Source organism: Colletotrichum orchidophilum (genome assembly GCF_001831195.1).
Source record: "Colletotrichum orchidophilum strain IMI 309357 chromosome Unknown Scaffold_1.1, whole genome shotgun sequence".
NCBI lineage: Eukaryota > Fungi > Ascomycota > Sordariomycetes > Glomerellales > Glomerellaceae > Colletotrichum > Colletotrichum orchidophilum.
In genome coordinates this window covers 119,787-143,999 of record NW_019172957.1, presented here as the reverse complement: position 1 = coordinate 143,999, position 24,213 = coordinate 119,787, and the positions used below count along the sequence as shown (strand labels likewise).

Sequence of the window (24,213 nt, the reverse complement as noted above, 5' to 3'; positions counted from 1 at the left end):
GCGTTAATTAAATAAAGTAAATTTAAAAGCTTTATAGCTTAAGAAATTAATAATTAAGTTATAAAAATATATTAAAGCTAAATAGCTATGACAATATATCAAAAAGATTTGATAAAATAGTAAGCTTAAAAGCTTATTTCAAAAAACTAGAGATATTCTTTATGTACTACTCTTAGTAGATAGTGTTCTTGATATCATTAGCGAGCTTCTCAGCCAAGATGACTATTCGGGTCAGCAATAAAACTCTTCTAGTTATCTAATGATTGAACATACAAACTTGTGTATAAGGTGAGGGCCCTGGCGGCAGGAAAGGGAACGCAGAACCATCAATCACTCTCACTATTCGATGTCAGTTCAAGCCTTGAGACTGTGTATTTTGTTTCCTGGAAGGCTAATTGAGGACTTACATCTCTGGACCCCGATTACTCGTCCCCGGTTGTCGACGACTGCATCAGGGTCTGAGGTCTTGCCCATCTTGTTAGTCGCCGCGGCATGATAGATGGTGCTGCCCGACTGAGCCACAAATGAGGCAAGCTCGTCGTCGTTCTGGACATCCGGGCCGGGGAGTAGCTCATCACCAATCAGGATAGGGGCCATGGCGGAGCTGTTGAGTGCCTGGCGTATGCGCTTAAGGCCGGCAATCGCGACCTCGACGTCCGTCTGAGAGCTGAACAAGTTGGGGTCGACGACAGGCGCCACGGCCATGTCCGCTGACTGGATCGTAACGGAGCCGACAGAACGAGGGACCATCGACCACGCCTGCATCATGGCGTAGTTGGCCCCTGCTTCTGGCTGTGTGGCGCCGCCCGGGTAGACGGCGTAGGCGATCTCGGGCCAATCTGCGGGCAGTTCGTCTAGATCTTTACGCCAGAGGGCACGTGTCAGCAGAGTTTTGACGGGGTTTGTTCGGATTCCGGTTATTGTTACTCACAGGCCTTGGTGTCTTGCGAGAATCCGGTCCTGAATTCCTCTGGTATCTTCTCTAGTCCGAAGAGGTCGCCTCCCGGGGCGGTCAAGGGCCCCATGCGGTTGGCCTTGTACTCCTCCAGAACTGCGGCGGCGTAGTTGGGATCTTGGCTCAGTCGCGTGTTGGTGATGAGGTCGACTTGGTACATGACGAGTGTGGTGGCCTGGTCCTGCATGTTCTGGCCCACGCCGGGCCGATCGGCAACCACGCTAATGTTGTATCGCTCCAGAACGGCCTTGGGACCGACGCCAGAGACCTGCAGTAGATGGGGTGACTGGAAAACGCCTGCCGAGAGAATGACCTCCTTGTCCGCGGAGATTGTGTATGAGCAGTTGGTAGTTGTCGAGGTTACCTCGACGCCTGTGGCAGTCTTTTGGTCATCGAATATGATGCGCTGAGCGAACGTATAGTCAAAAACAGCGAGATTGGGACGCCCAAGAACAGGGTGCAGGTAGGCAGTCTCCGAGGTAGATCGAGTAGCCTTTGGCGATTCGATGGTATAGAGGTTCCAGGCCCACCCTAGATTGCTGCCATCCACAAAGGCCGAGACTTGGGGGATGCCGATGGCCTCGAGACCCAAAGCGACCCAGGTGCTCCAAGACTGTACGTACGCTCCGAAAGTAATAGGCAGTGTTCCATTGATCGCGGCGTCCGCTGCGGGGAGCGAGGCGGTGGCATTGGCTGAGCGAGCACCGGCCTTCGGTGGGGAGTACTTCATGGCCTTATGGTAGTATTGCAACATGTTTTCGTAGGTGTAAGACTGGTCGTCGACAACATCGGCCCACTTCTGGTGAGCACCTTTGCAGGTCTGTCCATAGTTCATGAAGTTCAAGACGCCACTACCGCCGAGCTGTAGAATGAGTAATCAGTCACTGGTATTCTTTCTCCCCAAGACTAGAGAATCTACGAGTGGAAGAAGCCTACCGTTTTGCCCCGCAAGTACGTGAGCGTTCGGTTCAAAAGAGACTGATAAGTGTGTTAGTAACTGATGACACCTTTAAGTGTAAGTCCCTTGAATACCTTCTGGGGCGTGGTCGAGAATCCCCAATCCAGCTGGGCGGCATTTCCGTACAGCTCGCCAGCGTAGCCTGGCACCTCAGTCAAGTTTCCTGCCACATCCTCTGGACTCGTCCCGGCCTCAATAACAGCGACGTCGATGTCAGCATTCTCAGTGAGCCTATTCGCAAGGACCAAGCCAGCAGTGCCACCGCCCACAATGACATAGTCAAAAGTTCGCACAGCTGGAGCGCATTCCGCACGGGACTTAGGACTAGGTGCACCTAAAACATGGTTGCCGCTGTGAAACAGCAGTATCGAAAGCAGAAACGAGTTGCTTGAGAGGGAACGCATAACGACCGAAGGTACCCTAGAGTAGGGAAACGCAGATTACGTTGGCGATGTGTAGAAGAAAAAGATTTATTGACAAAGATTGTAGTCTAGGAAGGCCTGGACATCGTAGTACACTGCTGTAAATTAGGGCATGGACCGTAGCTATAAAGGGAGACGGGTCGCCCGAGCACCAAAGCTTCAGAATCTGAGGTACAATAAATAGCAAGGTACATAATAAAGCAGACTAAGTAACCCTAATAGAGATAACCTAAGAGGTGAACACAAAGGTATTTTACTTAGCACTGAGAAGATACGGGTTTCTTCGAAAAGAAGTAGATAAAGTAAATGAGGTACTAATAAATTTCCCTCTACTATAGCAAGCCTCAGCTACTAAGGTCATAGGAACCTTTCCTTATATAAGGAGAGTAGTAGAGAGGTAAGTAGCCAGTACTCTTCATCCACCAAACAACGCCATGGCGGATCAACAACTTCAAAGCTTCATTAATATGGCGCCCATGCTTTTTCGGATACGTCGGTGTAATTTTGTTTTGGCATCAACAGACCCTATTTTATGATGAAAACACATCGTTTCAATTTAATAGTTAAGTTGGTTGTGGAGATTCTACTTTACATGATAGATAGCTATGGTTGCATGCAAGGTTGAAGTTGTGAAAGCAGCGTGCTGCGTACCCACTTGCCGGCCGGCAACTCCCACATGGCTAGTGCATCCCGAACGCTCCGTAATAAGTACTATTCACTCCGTGTTGTGTTGTAGACTGACGAGTCATATATCTGGGATGCTGACTTAGTTCTATTGATTCAATTATATTGCAGTACAGTGGATTCCGCGGGCTAAGCTGATTCAAGCTCACATCAGTGGCTCGGTAGTGGATCATGACACGGCTCTTTTTGGGAATGGAACTCGTCGTGTAATACGAGCGTAGCGATCGTACCCGGTGCCGAACCCCATAACAACTTGGGCACTTTGTGATATTGCTTGGACCATAGACCCTTCTAACCCTTTGCCTCGACACGACCCTCAACTTACTATGGTGGGATGGGTAAGTTCAAGCCCCTGGGCACGTATCGTAGGGACTGACGGTCCCACAGGAAGCCCTGGATTAAATGCTGAATGGCCGGTTTTTCGCCTGCGATAAATGTACCGCACCTGGTCTACTTGAGCCACAGATACCTGTACAGGGGCTAAAACTTTGGCCCGATACCATGATTAATATGACTACGAAGTTGTAGAGATGCATGACTGGCACGGTTGCTTCTGCATCGTCATGGCACATACCCGAGCTAGAACAATGCAAAACCCATATTCACCCTTGGATTGACGCTTCGTTTACTGCTGTCAGCCCTCACGGTGAACCATTCCCTCAGCCAGACCAGCATGTCCGCCTCAGACATCCCACGGGTGGCCAACATCCCCGAGTTCTCTACTACGGTCGATGTTCGTGTTATTGATACGTATGTTGCCTGCTCTGTCCTTAATTTGGGGGGCTAAAGACTGACATATCTCAAAATAGAAACACGACCGTTCACCTCAATCCCGAACTGTTCTGGCGGCCTAAGGTCGACGGATTCACTGGCCTACACGCACCGATATACTGTTTCCTCGTCTCCAACAACAGAACTGGCGAGCATGTAGTCTTTGACCTCGGCACGCGGCCTGACTGGCGCAACTATGCCCCCAAGACGGTCGCCCTGATATCTGCCACAACGGTCGTAACCCCAGGAACTGACGTGTCCACCATGTTGGACGAGGCGGCAGACAGCGGCCATACCAATGTTCGTAGCACCGATATCGCGGCCGTCATCTGGTCACACAATCACTTCGACCACATCGGCGACGTGACGCGCTTTCCCAAAAGTACGGCGCTGGTAGTCGGCCCCGGCGTTCGCGCCGTGACGTGGCCGGGCTGGCCTACGCGCGCGGACGCCATCGTCCTCGACGCAGATATCGAGGGCCGTGCGGTGGTCGAGGTAGCCTTTGACAAAGGTCTCAAGATTGGGCGGTTTGATGCTTTGGACTATTTTGGCGACGGGTCCTTCTACCTCCTCGATGGGCCGGGCCATGCCGTGGGGCATCTTTGCGCCTTGGCACGCACAACTGCCGCTCACGAGGAGGGGGGATCGTCATTTGTGTTTATGGGGGCCGATGCGTGTCACCATGTCGGTGTTTTACGGCCAAGCGCGGATTATCCACTGCCATCTGGCGAGAAGCTGCAGCAGTTCCTGGGCGAGGATGCGGCGCTTTGTCCCGGTCTCCTCCTGGATTCGTGCCTCTCCAGCAAATCAGACCCTTTTTTCCAGGTGGCGGCTCCAAGTGTCATCTTCCCAGACAAGGATGCGTCCTTTGATACTGTTAGTAAGATACAGCAGCTGGATGGGCTGGAAAGTGTGTTCGTAGTGATGGCTCATGACGTGTCAATACGAGACACAATTCCTTTGTTCCCTGAACGAATCAATTCGTGGAAGACATCCGGAATCAAGCGGGACTCTCGTTGGGCTTTTTGTCGGGACCTATATAACCCTCAAAAATGACACAATCGCAGGCCGATACACATCTTTGAATGCCCATGTGCTTGTGCAGCTTGACTTCCAACATTGTTCTGACTCTATCCCAGCGGTGCAGATTAGGAAAAAGAATAAACCAAGCTTCCTCACAGTCATCAGCTTTAAATCGGCATAAGAGACTCTTGGCAAACGATTTGTTTCGAGAATTGGAGAATGTATTCGGCCTATCTTGGAGCGAATGTGGCGTTGTACGACAATGCCTTTTTGGTCCAAAGTCCCACAAGCATTTTTGGAAATCGAACAACCTCAGATTCTCCAGACCATCTGTCGATGGATTGGTGTCGTTTCCACAGCGCTAAAACACACTCATCCTCCACAATGTCCAAAAATGGCGAATGTCATCAAAAGAAGACATCTCTCTCAAGCCATACTTCCCCCTATTTACACCTTGCGCACCGAATACCGATATTGGCAAAAGCGCAAAGTCTTGGGGGCGTTCGGGTCTCCCGTTACTTCCTTCCTCTTCGCCCAGTAATTGTCGTCGATGTCGAGAATCTTAAGGTCCACTACCTCGGCAGTGGTCACCCATTTCGTCCCCGTCAATTCACCAACCTCATCCCACAAGGCCTGCCACGTGGATGGAGTGTGCAGGAAGCGCTTGAGCTTGTCCAAAGTCCAAGTCTCAAACGGATCCAGGGGCTCAGCTTGGCCTGTATGACGGCCGACAATGAGCGCGTTCTTGGCGTCCGGTTTGAAGAATTTGACCAGGCGCGTTGCCAACTTGATCTGGTCCTCGCGATTGAATAAGTGGAAGAGAAATGTGCCATGGATGATGTCCACCTTGCCATCTAGGACGTCAAGCGACGTGTCTGAGTGGTCCAGCATGTCGCCTGTGACGAACTTAAGGCCGCACTTGCCCTCGTCCTTGAACAGATCGTAGCCTTGCTCAATGAACTTGGGATACAAATCCGTGCCAATCAGGTTCTCGGCAGGTGCACCATCATAGAGGAGGTGACGGAGTACCTGACCGAAGCAGCATCCAGCGTCCAGAAAGACATCGCCTGACTTGATACGGGAGAGAATCTCAGGATACTCAGGAAACGTTTCCATGTAGTCTGCCAAGAAGCGCCATGACCCGATGCATGGGTATGGGAAGACTTCCCATGCCTTGCTTCTCTATGGTGTGAACGAGTCAGCTTTGGCATCATATTAAACCAGAAGCCATCGAAAGATGCGTCTTACAATATCGTGAACATGCTCCTGAACCTTGTCCGCAGGTATACCGCTGTATTCCCTCAAAAGCTTGAATGTCTTCTCAATGTTCTTTTGGTCCTGAGGCAAATCCTTGTCATAATGCCAATCTTTAGGGTACGCAGCACCTCCCCGCTGGAAGTCCTCGGTGGTAAGAGTAGACATATTGTATAGGTTGGCACGAGGAAAAAAGACTATTGAAAGTTCAAAATGAAGGGCCGGTTGGCTTTCAAGAGGTTAAATCTACGTGTGCGGTAGTCTCAGAATGCGCTCCGTAATGGAGCCTCTTGGTCGACAGAAGTAGATGGTCGTGCTTTAATTTATGTGAATGCTATTCAAGTGGCATACTTTGCCTAGGTGCTACCAAGTGGAATGAAGACGCAGGCAAGATCTTTGACGGCTTCAGGGCTGCTAGCCGGCTGAAATTCGGCACTACATTTGGTGCTGCTCTTGTGCTATCCACCCTGTCCTTCTCGTTTGTGCCAACCCGGGGTCACGGAATTCTCTAGGTTTCCTATGTCCGGACCCTGATTGAACCCTACATTTGGCCCCTGCAGGCACTGAGTTCAGGAAACCGAGCGTTTTACTCAAGTCAAGCCAAACCAAGAGGCCCTGAGCTCTCGTTCGCTCTCAAATACGCCTTTTCTCTCCTCGCAATCTTTTTGCAACGCGCGATTAGTCTCAATTAATTTCTGAACGTCTTTGTGTATATACTTCTAAAATAATAAGGACTAGAAAGGTGGGCTCGACTAAGGTCGTTTCTACCTTACAGCCCTCCTAAGCTCCCTTAACTCAACGGCTTTACTACCCTTTAAAACAAAACAGACGCCTTATAAGCTAATAAGAGATTAAAATTTATAATGAATATATTTAGCGTAGATTTTAATGTCTTAAAATATTCGAGATACATTTAATTATACTTAAATATATACTTAATATAACCCTATAGGGTATATAGAGTTTTCTAAAGTACTTAGAGTTTTTTAAAATACCCAAGAGGTATACTTCTATTTGAAAGTATTTTAAAAAAATAAAACTATTTTAAGAAATATAAAGTATATAAATATTAAATATTTTAATTATTATTTTAAATATCCTTTATATATTTTTATATACAATTAATTAAAGTTTAAAATTAAAATAAAAAAAGATTTTTTATATTTTTATTAATTATAAATAATTAGTTATAAATATTAATATATAGTATATATCAAGCTTTTAATAATTAATTAATATATTATTAATAACTATTTTTTAAAATTTTAAATCTTTAAATAAAAACCTTTTTTTAATTAAATTTATTTTTTAATTAAAAAAAGAATTTTATTTTAAAAAGCTTATAAAGTTTTTTAAAAATATTTTTAAATTAAAATAAATTAATTATTAATTATTAATTATTAATTTTTATAATATATTAATATTTTAATTTTTAATATATTTATTATATTAATAATTATTATATAAAATAATATTAATTTTTAAATTATTTAAAAAGTTTAAATATTAAAATTTTAATTTTTAATTATTTTTATAAATAAAATAAATTAAATTAAAATAGAATATTTTAAAAATAGAATATAAAATAGTTTTTAAGTTTTAATAAATAAACTAATATATTTAAATTTTATTTTTATAATTTAATTTTCTATATTATTAATAATTTTATAATTTATAAATTTTATTTATAAAGATTATAATATTTAAAAAGCGTTTTAAAATAGTTTTATTAAGAAAATTAAATTATTTAATTTATTATATTATATATAAAAAAATGTATTAAATATTTTTATTTATTTTAAATTTAACTATTTTATTATTTAAAATAGATTTTAAAATTATTATTAAATTTTTATATTTTATTTAAAAAGTTTTATATTATTTTATAAAGATAATTATTTGAATTCATAAATTAAATATATCAAAAAGAAATTATATAAATAGTTAATATTTTTAAATATATTAATTTAATAATTTTTTTTTAAATTTATTTAAAAGTTTTTAAAATTATTTAAACTTTTTATAATTTATAAAATTTATTTAAATATAAAAGTTTTTAAATTTAAATTTTAAGTTAAAATTAATTGAACTTATTTAAAATATATTATATTTTATTTAAATTATTATTTAAATTTATTTAATATAAATAATATAAAACGTTTATAAGATCTTTTAAAAATATATTAATATTTATTTAACGTTACTTTTTAAATACCTTTATTTAAAAATAATTTAAATTATTTAAAAGCTTAATATATTTTAAAAGTTATTAATATATATATTAATTTTTATATTTTATTATAAAACTTTATAATAGAAATTAAATAACTTTTTTATTTAAATTAAAAATCCTTTTTAATACTTTAGTAATATTATAATAAATATTAAATATATTTAATTTAAAATCTAATTATTTCTTTTTTAAAAACTTAAAAATAATATTAATAGTATTTTTAAATTTATTTACTTATTATATTAAATATATAGGTTTTTATATTTAATTTTAAACTTCATAAATATTTTAATTAATAATTTTTATATTTAAATATTATTATTATTATTATTTATTTAAACTTTTATTAATTTAAAAATTATTATATTAAAAACTCTATTAACCTTTTATTTATATAACGTTTTTATTAATAATTTAATATATTAAAATAAATTTTTCTTATAAAAAATACTATTTTTAAAAATTATATTTAATATTTAATATATTTAAGAAAAACTTTAAATTTAAATAAATTTTATATATAAATCTCTTTTTTTTAATAAAAAATATTAATAAATATTATTAATATTATTTAATAAATCTTTATAGAATTAACTTTTTAAATAAAATTAATAAAAATATTATATTGAATTAATTATAATAAAAGTTTATATTAATAAAAGTTAAAGCTACGATACTTTTAAATAATATCTTTTATAAAAATATTTTTAAAACCTATTTATTATAAATTATAAAGTAAAAAAACTTTTATAATTAATTATAATTTTATTAAATGAAATTTTTATTAAAAATACTTAAAATCTATTATAAAATTCAATATGAAATTAAATTCAAAATTAATTATTAAAAATTTATAAAAATTTAATTTTAAAGCTTAGTTTAAAACTATTTTATATTTAACTTTTATTCTAAAATATATTTTTATTAATAATTATTTAGAAAAACTCATAATTATTTACATAATATAATAAATATTTAATAAATTTAATAAATTATAAACGCTTATAATTTTATAAAAAGCGCTTATTAATTTTTTTTTATATACTGCTTATTTATAATTCCTTTAATTTATAAAGATAATATATATATATATTTATATCAATTATATATATAATAAAATAGCCGCCGTAGGATAGGAGGGTAGGTTCTTCGTCCTTCCAATATATTAGGTCGTAACACCCCTGCGCTAGCGCTGACTCGAGGTCGAATTAAGCTTTCAATCCGACATTACCAAAGCTTTTACTTTGTGCCGCAGTTAGTTGCCCTGACCCGCTCGTAATATTTGGGTTCGTTGGCGCAGTAGCTCATTTGGTAACGCCGATAGGATTCGAACCTAACTGACGTAAGTAACGTTTTGGGTTCGTTGGTGCAGTAGCTTCTCCGGTGTAGCCGTTGGGATTAGAACCTAACTGATATAAGTAACTCCCCTTTGCTTTCATTGTTGGTTTACGTATCACAGGTCTGATTGTTCGATTCGAACCGTGGTGACGAAGGGTCAATTAACCGCATATTGATCTCTTCGTGAAGTGGAAAAGAGAGGTTTCAACCGGAGGTTGGACCGTCAGTTGAACGCTGATATAGAGACGCTTAGATGGCCCCTGCGCTGGCGCTGACTCGAGGTCGAATTAGGCTTCCAATCCGACATTAATCCTGAACTCTAGTCACGCAGATCCCAATTGATTCTCCATTCTGATAGTATCCGTTCTGTCTAATGTAGCAGAGAGTCATGACGACTTGCGATAAGAGACCGTAAATCCACCAAAAATCGCCTCGACCGGGGTTAGCCCAGGTTCGATGGGATTTCACCGTGGAATTACCTAGCAATACAGAACATTTCCAAGATCAACAAGCGATAGTCACATACAAGACACCATAAAATTATCCCTACTTCTGACACGTCCCGTTCAACCCATCTGGTGTTCCGAACGCTAAACTAGTTGCCACACCTTTGTTACGCCCGCTGCAGTTGGTCCCTGTGGGCGCGTAACTGTATAGTGCAGAACAGGGGATAAAGATGCCGGCGGCATCATTATCGAAGCTTTTGCTTTGTGCCACAGTTGGTGGCCCTGACCTGCTCGTAATATAATTATACCTCCAGCCCGCGTCGAGAGGTTGTGGGTTCACTTCCAGCACGCTACGTTAGCTGATTCGGACCAATCCCCCTACTCGCCACGTCACGGCATAGGTACATGACTCTTAGAGGGGAGACAGTATTACGCCCGCTGTAGTTGGTCTCTGTGGGCGCGTGACTATATAGTGTAGAACAAAAGATAAGCATGCTGGACGCAATATCATCAAAGATTTTACTTTTTACTCAGGTTAAACTCACCTACTCGTAACAACATTATGCAAGGTAACCTCGTGCAACGAAGTATTACCTTACCCGGAACGGTTCTTGTGGTTGAAATGGCTCGCTTAAGAAGAAGTTGGACAAGTAAGGAAGACGAGTTTCTGCGCCAAGCAGTGATTTCTGGTAAGGCCCTCCATTAGCTTTCAGTCCTCGTGCGGAAAGCTACTTTCGTTACCCCGCCGTGGAGTAACCAATTGACATGTTATTTCATCAGCTGAACGACAACACCAACCTCTTCGTTGGCGCGAGCTTGCGAAGGCGGTCCCTGGAAGATCCAACAAAGACTGCCGCCGGCGGTGGTGGAATAGTCTCGCGGACGGCAGGACCATGGGCCTTTGGTCCGAGAACGAGGACGAGCGTCTGATTGCCGCTATCCAGCGCTGGGGCACGAATTGGACCAAGGTGGCTGCTGAAGTCGGGTCAAGAAGTGCAGATCAGTGCTCAAGTCACTGGAACCACGTCCTGGACCCTAAAATCAATTACTGCGACTGGACACCAGAGGAGGTTTGTTTACCCCCAAAGCACTCCCGACCACACAAATGACGACAGGGCAAACTGACTGGTGTCACCAGGATGCAGACCTCCTTCACGAAGTTTTGACCAACGGCACCAAATGGGCACAAATCGCGAGCTATCACACTCCAACTAGGACCACTCTTGCACTCAAGAATCGGTACTCTACTTTGAGGGTCAAGAACGAGAACAGAAGCCGAACACGCCAAAGTCACCCTAATCCATCCTCTGGACACGCAACACAGCAAAGCATTCACGCTCAGGCGAATTTAAGAAACTCTGAGGTGGTCAGCATATCCAATTCGAGCGACAACAGCGAATCCATGCGATCTGATGACGCGGAAGGGGAAGAGGAAACAGAACCCGTGAAAGAAAATGTCAAAGTAATACGTACATGGCTCAAGGACGTTAGCAGCGACATGGACACCCAAAACGACGGCGGCATGAATACGCGTCCCTCGGGGCCAATTGGCTCCCCGCCCGTGAGGATGGAGGGGATTAATGTTTCGATGCCAGACAATACAGCCTGGTACGAGTACGCGAAGGAGAGCGTTCTTCCGACTCCAGACATGAACGAGGGCAGTGGCATAGCTATGGAGGATTATTTGCAGCTCGACCCGGCTCTGCTGCGAGGCCAAGCTACAGAGCCACCCTTCAACTTGCCCGCAGGTTGCTTCTTTGACGAACAGCAGCAGAGTCTACATAAGCGTAATACATCTCACCTCCCAGACGCGATGAGCACTGCAAATCAAACCCTTTCAGACACCGCTGGATGCGCTCAACATACCCATGCACATTCACTGGACGGAAGTAACCAGGTCACGGAGTGCAATGACGCGGTTGTGGGAAGCAAGACCTCTGTATCTAAATCGACACCTTTCACATCACTCGCACCACACGATGAGACACCACCAACACTAAAGTCGACAAAGTTCCGATTGTCAATATCACTCACATGCGATGAGGCGCAGTTAGCTTCAGCCTTAACACAGCTAACAAATTTTGGGACTGCCTTATCTATCAGTGTAGAAAAATATGATTAGGGAAATAAATCCCACAGTTGTTTTTATCATAATTTCTTTTGTCTGAGGGTGACAAATTGACTTAGTTGTGTATTGACTACGTATCCCTGAGATGGGGCAAAAACTCTGGGCGGGATGGCGCTAGGTCGGCTATTCTCTCCGGCGGATTATCTATTAATCCAGCTCTTCGTTAGCTCTATGAAAGTGTATTACAGCCCCATTAATCTAATATAGAGATACGTTTAGTTAATAAACGTCTTATATAATTATAACTTTATATTTAAAAAATTAAATATTTAAAAATCTATGTTAAGCAAGAATCGTATAATTTTAATAAAGCTTTTAAATATGTTTTATTGATTAACTACGTAATTTAATTAATTATATATCTTTTTTTAAATGCATTTAATTATTAAGCATTTAAATATTTAATACGTAATTATTTTATAAATATTATGTTAGTTTACCTATTTATAAATAATAAATCTTTTATTATTAAAGCGCTTTAATTAACATTTATTATGAATAAAGAACTAGATATATATTTTAAAAGCTCTTTACTTAGTAAAATAAATAGTTAATTTTAATATAAACTTACTTAATTTTAATGTTATAATTTTATTTTATTAAAAAGAAAATAGTTTTCTAAAACGTTATTAAATAAGATTTTAAAGAATTTTCTTTACGATTTATTAATATAAGAAATGCATTTTATCTATTATTATAAATATATAATAATAACTTTATAAAGAAATAATAAACTAAATAATTTATATAATTATATTTTATTTCAAAAATTAAATTTAATTATTTATATAATTATTAAAAGACTTTTAAAAAAGAATTTAAAATTATTTAAAAGAAAGTTTATATTATTATATAATATAAAAACTAAAAATATAATTTAATAAAAAAGTATTACGACTTAATACGTATTACTAAACCAAGGCCTTATTTTATAAAACTTACGACGGCTACTATACTATATATATAATAATAAAAATATAAACGGCTCTTTTTAAAATAAAAAAACTATAAGTAAATTATATAATTACGATTATATAATAAAATAAAAAATAAACGTTTATAAATAAATAAAACAAATAATTATAAAAATATAAAATAAACGACTATTTAAAGAATTATTAGATAATAATAAATAAAATATTATAAAAAATATATTTATAATTAAAATTTATATAAAAAATAGCTTAAGTTAAGCTCGAGGATAAACTTTTATAACTTTTTTAATAATTAATTTTTATATTAAATTTAACGATTATTTTTAACTATTTTTATTAAAAATTTTATTAATAAAACTATAATTAATTACTAAAGCTTTTTTATTTTACGATTTATAAATAATAATTCTTTTAAAATTATTTTAATAACGATTATTATTATAAATATCGTAGCCTTAATTTTTATTAATATAAACCTTATTACGATTAATTAACCGTAATATTTTAATTATTTTTATTTAGTAAATCGATTTTATAAAAACTTATTAAATAGTATAAACGATATTTATCGAATCTTTTTTTAATAAAAATAAATAACCTTAGGTTTTAAATATTAAACTCGCTTAAGCTAAAAAAGATATAGAAATATTTAATATTAAATATAATTTTAATAAAAACGTAATCTTTAATAAAATAACTTACGCTTAAATATATAAAATTATTAACTAAGCTATTTAATATAATAAAAAATTAATAAAAATATAAGTTAAAACGGATAATAATATCGCTTATATATAAAAACTATTTAATATTACGTTTAAAAAACTTAACGCCGAATATAAAAAGATTTTAAAACTTACTAAATAAGTAAATACGTTTTAAAATACTATTAATATTATTATTACTTTTTTTATTAAAAGACGATAAAAACTTAAATTTAATATACTTATTACTTTTAATAAGATTCTTAATTTAAATTAAAAACTTTTAAAACTTTTATTAAAAAGATTTTAATAATAAAATCGATAAAGTTATATATACTATTAACTTTTTTAAAAAACAAGCTTTTAAATAGTTCGAGCTTTTTTAAAAAAAAATATTTTAATAAAAAAACTTTTAATAAATATTTTTCTAAAATATAAAATATTTATTATAATTTTAAAAAATTTAAAAAAGTATTTAAATTATTTTTTTAAAACTTAAATAAAAAACGATAAACCAAGCGTAATATTTCGTAATTTTAATAAATTAAATTAATAAAAAACTATTTAACTAAATTTAAATACCTTAGTATTTAACTTAATTATATTAATAATACTAAAATTTTTATATTTTATTAAAAATTAAAAAATAAAATTAAAAATAAACTTATTAAGCTCGATAGACTAAATAATTTCCTTTAATATACTAAATTTATAATTAAAATCGATAACCGTTTTTATAAAAAAAAAAAAAAAAAAAAAAAAAAAAAAAAAAACAAAAAAAAAAAAAATAAAAAAAAAAAAAAAAAATAAAAAAAAAAAAAAAAAAAAAAAAAAAAAAGTAATAAAAAAAAAAAAAAAAAAAAAAACCAAAAAAAACCTAATTTAAAACGTAAATATTAAAAATAACCTTAACGTAATTTTAATTAAAAATACCGTTAAAATAAAAATAATAATTAATAAACTACTATTTATAAATAATATAACGGACTTATAAATTTTAATATAATAAAACGAAATTAACCTTATTAAAAAAAAAATTCAAATATTATAATTATAATAAATTAAAATATATAACTAAAAATTATAAATAACCTAAGCGAATTTAATAATAACTTATCCCTAAAAAACAAATTAATATCGCCTCTAAAAAAATACTTTATAAATCGCTTTTTTAAATTATATATTACGATAATAACTACTTTACTTACTAAAATAATAAAAAATAATTAAAATAATATCTTAAAAAACTTTTTAATAAGACCTTTATTATAATAAGTAAATAAAAACGCCTTAAAATTATTAAAAATTATAATAAAAAGTATATTTAAATACTCTTAATTATATATAAAATAATTAGGGTATAACCTATTAACTTTCTTTAATAAATATAAACCTTTATAAAAATAAAAAATAAATTAAAAAAAAAATAATAACTAAAATTAAAAACGACTTATTTTAATTAAAAAACGAAATCCTAGCTTATAAAATACGGATTTTAAATAAATCTATTTATATAATACGACGAATATTTAATAAAATAATTTAATATTACGAATATCGCTTTTTAATAATAAAAAATTATAATAAAAACTATATTATTATATTAATTAACTATTATAAAATTAACTAATTATTAAAAAAAAAGTAATTAAACGTAAAAATAATATTCGTTTTATTTTAATAACGACTTTAAAAACGACTAAAAATTAAAATAAAAAAAAACCTTTTTTAATTAAAATACGAAATTAATAAAAAAATAAATATTATATATTTAATATATAGACTTTAAACGTTAAAAAAACGTTATTATTAACGTATCGAAAAACTAAATAAAGTTTATTATATAATAAACGTTTATATCCCCCGACTTTTAATTATAAAAATAGTCTTTATTATTTTATAATAATAATTATATAAATAATTTAAAATAATAATAAAAAACGATATATTTTATTTAAAACTAAACTTTTTTACGTTTAAAAAAAGCGCTAAATTAAATAATTTAAACAAAAGAATTATTAATAATATATTTATAAAATTTAGTATTAAAAAACTAAATTACGACCCCTTTTTAAATAATATTAATATATTAAATTATGAATAATTTATAAGTTAATAATCGTTTTATAATTTAAACGAACTTTATAACGTCGCTTAACGACGTACTTAATTAAAAATTAATTATAAAATATTATTTAATATTAATGATTTTATTATTAAAAAAAAACCGATTCGGATAAATAAATAAAATAATAAAAATCTATAAGCTTTTAAAAAAAACTAAATTAACTTATTAAGGATTTAAAAAACTATTTATATAATCGATATATTTTAAATATATAATTTAATATTAAAATATTTAAAAATTATAAATCGTTTTTTAAAAGGAGAATATTTATTAATAAAAAAATAAACGATATTTATAATATTATTAACGTATTATATTTATTTACTAAAGGATAAAAACGCCCTGATTTAATAATTAATTATAAACGGTTTATAAAAAAAGAATAAGTATTAGCTTTTAAAATATTAAAAAACTAAATACGTTAATCGTAAAAAAATAATAAAAAGTATTTAAAATAAATAAGTTCTTATATATTATAATACTTTTTAATAAAGAATATTTATAAATTAAATTTTAAATAAACGGATACGATATAAATATTATTATTAATAATAGCGTTTAAAAAATCTTTATTTTACTAAAAATAATAAATAAATATAACTTATTATAAATACGGAAATTAAACCTATATATTTTATAAATAGTAAAAAAAAAATAAGTTAATTATAACGATAGATATATTAATTAAAAGATTATATACCTCACGACATATATTAATAATTAATTAAAATAATTAAAATATAATATTATAAAAATTAAAGATACCGATATTATTTTAAAAATCTTATAATTATAAAAGCATAATTTATAAATAAATTAAAAAACCGGCTAATTTTAATAAATAAATTTAATTATTAAACGATTTAAAAAAAAAAGTTTAAATAAGTTTTATATAATACTTAACGAACGAAAATAAATTAAATATATCGTTTTTATTAAAATAATAAAACTTATTAAAATATTTATATTTAATATAAATAATTAAAAATCGAACTTATTTTAAATTATATTTAAAAAGTACCGGATTTATATAAAACTATTTATTTTAAAAAAAAAATAAGACTATTAGAATATAATAGCTAAAATATAAAAATTAAATTAAAAAAAAATATAACCTAAATTCTATTTATTATATTTTATAAATTCATTTAAATATAACGAACTTAATGAGTATATTAATAATAGATTTAAAAAAGGTCATATTAAACTATTATCCTCTTTAATAAAAATATTAATCTTTTTTATATTTAAAAAAAGTAAAAAAAAGCTTAAACCTATTATTAATTATAAAAAACTTAATAAAATTATTAAAAAAAATTACTATTTATTACTTTTTATTTTAAAATTTAAAAAAATATTATATAGAGTTTAATAATTTATCATAATAAATTTTAAAAAAGTATTTAATTAAATTAAAATTAAAAAAAAAAAAAAAAAACGGTATTCCGAACTTATAAAAGACTTTATAAATACTTAATTATACTTTTTAAACTTATTAACGCACTTATTATATTCTAAATAATAATTAATTATATATTTAAAAAGTACGTCGATATTTTTATAATCGTTTATCTTAATAATATCCTTATCTTCTCCTTTAATTTCGAAATATATAAAAATATATTTATATAATATTTTAAAAATTTTAAAACGTAAAACTCTTTACTAAGCCTAATAAATACGAATTTTATATATAAAAAATAAGTTTCTTTAGCTATACGATTATATTAAAATAAATTTATATATAAATATTTAAAATAATAATAATTAAGGATTAACTTATACCTATTAATATTAAAAATATATAATTATTTTTAAAATTCGTTAATTTTTATCGATAATTCTTTAAAAACTATATTAATATTATTAAACTTTTTAATAATTTAATAAAAAAAAATATAACTTTTATTTAAAATAAAAAATATAATAATATTTTTAATAAAGTTAAAGATTTAATTATTTTAAAATTAATAATTATAATCCCGGATTTAAAAAAACTATTTAAAATTAAAACTAACGTTTTAAATTTCGTTATAAAAACTATTTTAAAATAATAAAACTAATAAAAAATCTTTTATTTTTATATATTTTATTTTAAAGTATTTTATAAAGCCGAATTAAATTAATAAATTTATAATAAAAAGTTAATAATTATAATTAAAGCTTTTAAAAAATAAAAACTATAGCTTTTAAAAACTAAATATAAAATTATTATTTATATAAATTATAAAAACTTTATAAATTTTACGATAAATAAAAACTTAAATAAATAGTAAATTAAATAGAATAAGTTCTTATTTAAATTTAATTTTTAAATTATTTATCAAAAAGATTTAAAAAATAGTAAAATAAATACTTTTAATAAACGACCTAATTATAAAGTTACGGTTTTTAAAAAAATATAAGTAATCTTTAAATACAATAATAACGGTAATTTTATATTTATTATAAAACTCTTTATAATAATTAAAAAAGCTAATATTAGCCTATTTAAAAAAATAATTCTTAAGCTTATTATAAAAATTTATAATATTTAAATATATAACTATTAAAATATTACGAAAATATAAAAACGGATTCGTTAATATTATAATAAAATCGTTATAAAAATAGAAGTTATTAAGGTTATTAAAAATTACGATATTTTTAAAAAAAATAAAAATAGTTTTTATAAGCTTTATAAAGAATTATAACTATTATTAATACCCCTAAAGGTATAGTATTTAATCTTTTAAGACTTTATTATTAAATTATTGAAATTTAAAAAACTATTAATAAATATATAATATAATAATATTTTAATTATCGTCGACCGACTTATTAAATTTACTTACTTTATATTATATAAAAAAGCGAGTAATATTAAGGAATTAATATATACCTTTTTTAAAATAGTTATTACTAACTATAATTTACTTAAAAAAATAGTTTTTAATAAAAATAAGCTATTTATTATTAAGTTTTAAAAATTCTTAATTTTATAACTTAATATAAATTATAAACTATCGACCTTTTTTTATTTATAAATTAATAAATAAATAGAAAAAATTAATTAGATTTTTAAAATATACCTCCACTATTATATAAATTACGATTAAAATAATTAAATAATATTATTATTAATAACTTAGTTTATATATAATAGCGTAATTAGTAAAAATATAAAAAAATCCCTTTTTTACTTTAATTATAAATTCTAATTAATTATATATAAAAAAGTATATAAAGGATTATAAATTATAAAAACTATAATAAACGTAAATAAATTTAAAAAAATCTAAAAAAAAGCCTTTTTAAACCTCAAGTTTATATAATAACGTATAAAAAAATACGCTAATAAATTAAAAATTAATAGATTAATTTTAAAAAAAAAAATAACGTATACCTCTTTTATTATAATATTAAAATAAAACAACTAAGCAATAAATTAAATTATAAAAAACTTAACCTTTTCAAAATTATTAAGAAAGTTTTATTAATTAATTTTAAATTAAAACTCTTAAATACGATATAATACTATTAAATTTTTTATATTTTATTTTTAAAATTAATATTTAAAAGATTATATATTAAAAATCGTATTATCGTTAAATTTAATAAACCTAAATATAAAATTAAATAAGTTATCGACTACCGAATTAAAAAAAAATAAAAAAAAATATTTTATTAAATAAAAAGATTATAAACATAAAAATAATATATAAGAACTTGTTATAAACCTTTAGAATTCTTAATAACTTTTTAAAAAATATTAAAATTAAATTTAAATTTAATACTCTTAATTATTATAATGTCCTAATCGATAACATTAAAAATATTATTAATTTATACCTCCTAAGCTATTAAAAAAATATTTTTAATATCCTTAGGAAATTCTTTTAATACGATACGACTTTTTTTAAATATTATTTATTTTTAAAAATAAAAGCGTTTTAATTTAAATAACGACTTATTTAATTTAATTTAAGCTTTTTAATAAGCCTTAGCTTTTTTTTATAATTTTATAACTCTCTTTTAAAACCGCGACTTTTTTATTTATTTTTTATAATTAAAACGATCGGATTTTATTATTAAATAATTTACTATATTTATTAATTAAAACTTATAAAAAATAATCTTTAAAAACTTATAAATATAAATAATATTAATAAAAATATCGTATAAAATACTTAAATAATAATATATTTTATAAATATTAAAATTAAAAAAAACTAAATAATAAATACTTTAAAAACGATAATTTAAATATAATATTATTTTTATATTTTTATCAAAAAAACGAATAATATATAATAAATAATAACGAAACATAATTATTTATAATTTCGATTTTTTAATTTAATTTAATATAATGTTAATATATTTTTAATAAAAATATTTAATAATTCCCTAATTTAAAAACGAATAACTTATTTATAAATTTAAAAATTAAACTTTTAAAAGGAGGAGTTAATATTATAATTTAATACGTATTATTAAATTAAAACCTTATTTTATAAAACCTACGGCGGTTATTATATTATATATATAATAATAAAAACATAAACGGTTCTTTTTAAAATAAAAGAATTATAAATAAATTATATAATTAAAATTATATAATAAAATAAAAAACGGACGTTTATAAATAAATAAGACGAACGATTATAAAAATATAAAATAGACAATTATTTAATAAACTATTAAATAATAATAAATAAATATTATAAAAGATATATTTATAATTAGAATTTATATATAAAATAGCCCGAGCTAGGCTTGAGGATAAACTTTTATAACTTCTTTAATAATTAATTTTTATATTAAATCTAACGATCGTTTTTAACTATTTTTATTAAAAACCTTATTAATAAAACTATAATTAATTACTAAAGCTTTCTTACTTTATAATTTATAAATAATAACTTTTTTAAAACTATTTTAATAACGTTTATTATTATAAATATCGTAGCCCCGACTTTTATTAATATAAACCTTATTACGACTAGCTAGCCGTAATAAAAAGATTTTAATTTTTATTTAAAATAGTCTATATTATTATATACTATAAAACTAAATATAAAATTTTAAAAAAAAACTTATATAAGTTTAATAAGATTAGCTTTATAATAAATATAATTATTATATTAATAAATATAATAAAGTAAATCTATTTAGTTTAATAATTATAAATAGGCTATAGGTATCAAATATATTAATAAAAACAAGTAATATTTTTATTTATTTATAATTACTTAAGATATTTATTACTTCATTAACTAAATTACGGAATAAAATGTTTAATATGCATAAGTTATTAAGCTTATTATAAATAAATAAATAGATAATTAAACGGGCCTAAATTAAATTTAATACTTTAAAAAATATATTAAAAACTAAACTAAAGGCGTCTACTAAATACTTATTAGTAACGGCTTTAAGAGCTATTTATTAGTTAAATTCAATAATTATTATAAGTAGAACAACATTATAACGGTTAATATGTCTATATATTCGTTGCTCCCTGTCGGTGGCGGAGTACCTAGTCTCTGCCTGGCTGAGCTTTCTACCAGAAACCGCGACAACCTAATTTTTTGGATAATAACCACGCCAAGGAAATGCCCAGAAGCGTCGGTGTACAGGTCGGCGTCTTGGTCTTCGGCCCGATGTCTCAAAGTATTGGCGGCAGATTGAGTATTCTTCAAAAGCGCGTTCCAATGAGTTTTGTATAAGGGGGAGATGGTCACCCTTGCCAGGGTAAAGGTGTGCAGAGAAATGCGACACAAGAGGGATGAAGTCGCGGAGATAGGAGACAATTCCAAGGGCAGACTGCAAGTCTTTCTTGGACGTGGGTGGAGGAATGTTAAGGGCCTCAACCAATTTCTTTCTGTTGGGTCCGACCCCAGCAGCGATTAGGTAGATCCCTGCGAACAGCAAAGCTTGCTGGTCGTATACAGACTTGTCTTCGTTCACCACGCATCCGACGTGAGCAAGAGTACTTTTTACGGCTGCCGTTCTCTTTCGTAACTCGGGCAGTGTCTCGGCGTAAATAAGTATATCATCGATGTACCACAGTGACCCATGGGTGTGTGGAGCGAGAATGGTGTCCGTAAACTGCTGGTAGATGCCGGGCGCGGTCTTCAGACCAAACGGCATCCGGCGGAATTGGTACTGTTGTCCGTCACACGTAGATGACGTTAGGTAGCCGAACTGTGCTGGGATCCTGATTCGGAAGCACGCATCCTTCAGGTCAAGACGCGAGAAGCAACGTGAACCCGAAACTTTCTCTCGAACGTCCTGAAGTCGCGGCAGGGACCAGTCATAGTCTCTTGTTACCAGGTTAACCGGAGTGCAGTCGTCATACACTCGTATCGCTCCATTCGACTTGGTCACGAACACCAGGTTGTTATTGATTGGTTGTGGTGATCGTGGTTCGATAACCTTCCTACATAGCCACTCTCCGAGCTGGCTTCTGAGTAGGGAACGCTCATGAGGTGAGAGCGGGCGCTGACGTGGCCGAACAGGTTCACCGGTGAGCTCCGGTATCCACTCGGCAATCGCCCGGGGCCTGTTTAGTTTTTGAGTCACTGCGACAGGCAGCAGCAGTGTGGCCCTTCTTCTCACACTTCCCACACTTGCGTCGTTTGGAAGAGGACGGCTTGTTCTCCGGACCACTCCGAGGTGAGAAATAGATCTGCTATACTTAGAATGGACTAGTGTTTGTCAGTATAAGATATCACATGACTCCAAACCCCTCTGCCCCCACATTCTGCTACTCTCTTATCAGCTTCCCGACTTCATAGTTTTTAGTTTTCCCAGCTTCCCACTCTCCCAGCTTCTTATTATAAGAAGACTTAGTTTTAAATAGTTATTATTAATTTAAAAAACGGTAAATTTATTTTTAATAACAATATTTAATATATATTACAATATATATTTATATATTATTATTAAGAAATAATATTAAAAAGGTATTTTTTTATGAAAACCGGTATTATTTAAGCTTTTTAAAAACTCAGTACTTTATAGTCTTTTTTAAAAAAAATAAAACTTAATAAAAATATTTATAAAAGTATTATTTTATAATATTATTAAATTTTATTTACAATATTTTTAATAAATCTTTTTCATTTTTGATTTTTTATATGATATTTCGCTTAGTAAATATATTTTAATATATAGTTATAAAAGTTTTATTTAATATATTTATTTTAATATTAAAAAAGTTGAATTTATAAACTTTATTTATTTAATATTATACGTTTTTAATATATAATAATATTTAATTTTATTTTATTATAATAAGTAGTTTATAATATAAAAAATTATTTTTTACTCTATTTAATACATTTATTTCCTTTTATTTTCGTCAAATTAATTTCTAATAATAAAGTTTAACAAAACTTAAGTTCTCTTTTTATATTTATATTATATATAGAAATCAATAGTTTTAAATAGCCGATATAAACACATTTTATTTTTTTAACTAGAACCGACGTCAAATAATTAAATAAATAAATAAATAAATATAATAGTTAATCCGCCGCCGGAGCCACAGTGGCTGCCCCCTAGGTGCCCCCCCCCGCCGCCGGTGGCTGTGCGCCTAACATTTGCTAGCCAAAACATTCTGTACACACATCAAGATGGCGAATCTTGGAAGGCGAGCTTCAAAGCGTGTATTGTATTAAGTGGACAGTGTCTTGGCTAGCTAGAGCTATTAGACTGCGCAAGCCTGTGCGTATGCTCAAAGAGGAATCTCAAGAACACCAGCGCCATTGGGCTTTGAGGATTCGATCAAGATCCAGAGTCATACCAGGCAGGATGTCTCGATGGTGAAATTCTCTCAAGTGGCCGGGATGATTGATCTTGGCAAAGATCATCTTGGATCATGTAAAAGTTTGCATCACTTTGGCCTTTTAAGCTTGGCCTGGAATGGTTCGACTAGATGTCTATGGAATCATGATCAACATGAATATCCACCGGCTGGCAAACTTTTGAGAAGTGTGGCACAGCCTTTGGGACGTGATTTACAGACGGGTCGGGTGGAAGAGTTGACATAGGAACTGGCCCAGGCGGCTTGACTATGACGGATCAGCGGCTTCGACAAACATGACCAAGACCGATGACATTCAGCTTTTACGCCATCAGCAGGTGCAGAGCGAGGCAATCGGGGCGGTCGCCGGTCAATGCCTAATGGCACAAGTAATGCACTTTATTGTTGCCGAACGGCCCGCATTGAACTACCGTAGACATAA

At 30.5% G+C, this 24,213-nt stretch overlaps 6 protein-coding genes across 6 annotated transcripts; 4 read left to right on the top strand and 2 right to left on the bottom strand.

The window, feature by feature from the left end:
* Positions 1–172: 172 nt before the first annotated feature.
* On the bottom strand, positions 173–2,317 carry CORC01_00026 (glucose-methanol-choline oxidoreductase; the record flags this gene model as incomplete). The annotated part of the gene is made up of 6 exons (XM_022611684.1): positions 173–222; positions 274–339; positions 408–854; positions 932–1,817; positions 1,892–1,933; positions 1,988–2,317. 6 exons carry the CDS (start codon positions 2,315–2,317, stop codon positions 173–175), a joined length of 1,821 nt encoding a protein of 606 aa, XP_022481689.1.
* A 1,375-nt stretch (positions 2,318–3,692) lies between these two features.
* On the top strand, positions 3,693–4,942 carry CORC01_00025 (metallo-beta-lactamase superfamily protein; the record flags this gene model as incomplete). The annotated part of the gene is made up of 3 exons (XM_022611683.1): positions 3,693–3,769; positions 3,829–4,704; positions 4,930–4,942. The coding sequence occupies 3 exons, from the start codon at positions 3,693–3,695 to the stop codon at positions 4,940–4,942; spliced, it is 966 nt and encodes a 321-aa protein (XP_022481688.1).
* A 318-nt stretch (positions 4,943–5,260) lies between these two features.
* CORC01_00024 (uncharacterized protein) lies at positions 5,261–6,235 on the bottom strand (the record flags this gene model as incomplete). The annotated part of the gene is made up of 2 exons (XM_022611682.1): positions 5,261–5,995; positions 6,062–6,235. The coding sequence occupies 2 exons, from the start codon at positions 6,233–6,235 to the stop codon at positions 5,261–5,263; spliced, it is 909 nt and encodes a 302-aa protein (XP_022481687.1).
* Positions 6,236–10,977: 4,742 nt separating this feature from the next.
* CORC01_00023 (myb family transcription factor) lies at positions 10,978–12,206 on the top strand (the record flags this gene model as incomplete). The annotated part of the gene is made up of 3 exons (XM_022611681.1): positions 10,978–11,154; positions 11,223–12,103; positions 12,188–12,206. 3 exons carry the CDS (start codon positions 10,978–10,980, stop codon positions 12,204–12,206), a joined length of 1,077 nt encoding a protein of 358 aa, XP_022481686.1.
* A 6,589-nt stretch (positions 12,207–18,795) lies between these two features.
* On the top strand, positions 18,796–18,945 carry CORC01_00022 (uncharacterized protein; the record flags this gene model as incomplete). The annotated part of the gene is made up of 1 exon (XM_022611680.1): positions 18,796–18,945. A coding segment is annotated over one exon (150 nt), but the record flags the coding sequence as incomplete, so codon positions are not given.
* Positions 18,946–19,340: 395 nt separating this feature from the next.
* Positions 19,341–19,493, top strand: CORC01_00021 (uncharacterized protein; the record flags this gene model as incomplete). The annotated part of the gene is made up of 1 exon (XM_022611679.1): positions 19,341–19,493. A coding segment is annotated over one exon (153 nt), but the record flags the coding sequence as incomplete, so codon positions are not given.
* Between the last annotated feature and the right edge of the window lie 4,720 nt (positions 19,494–24,213).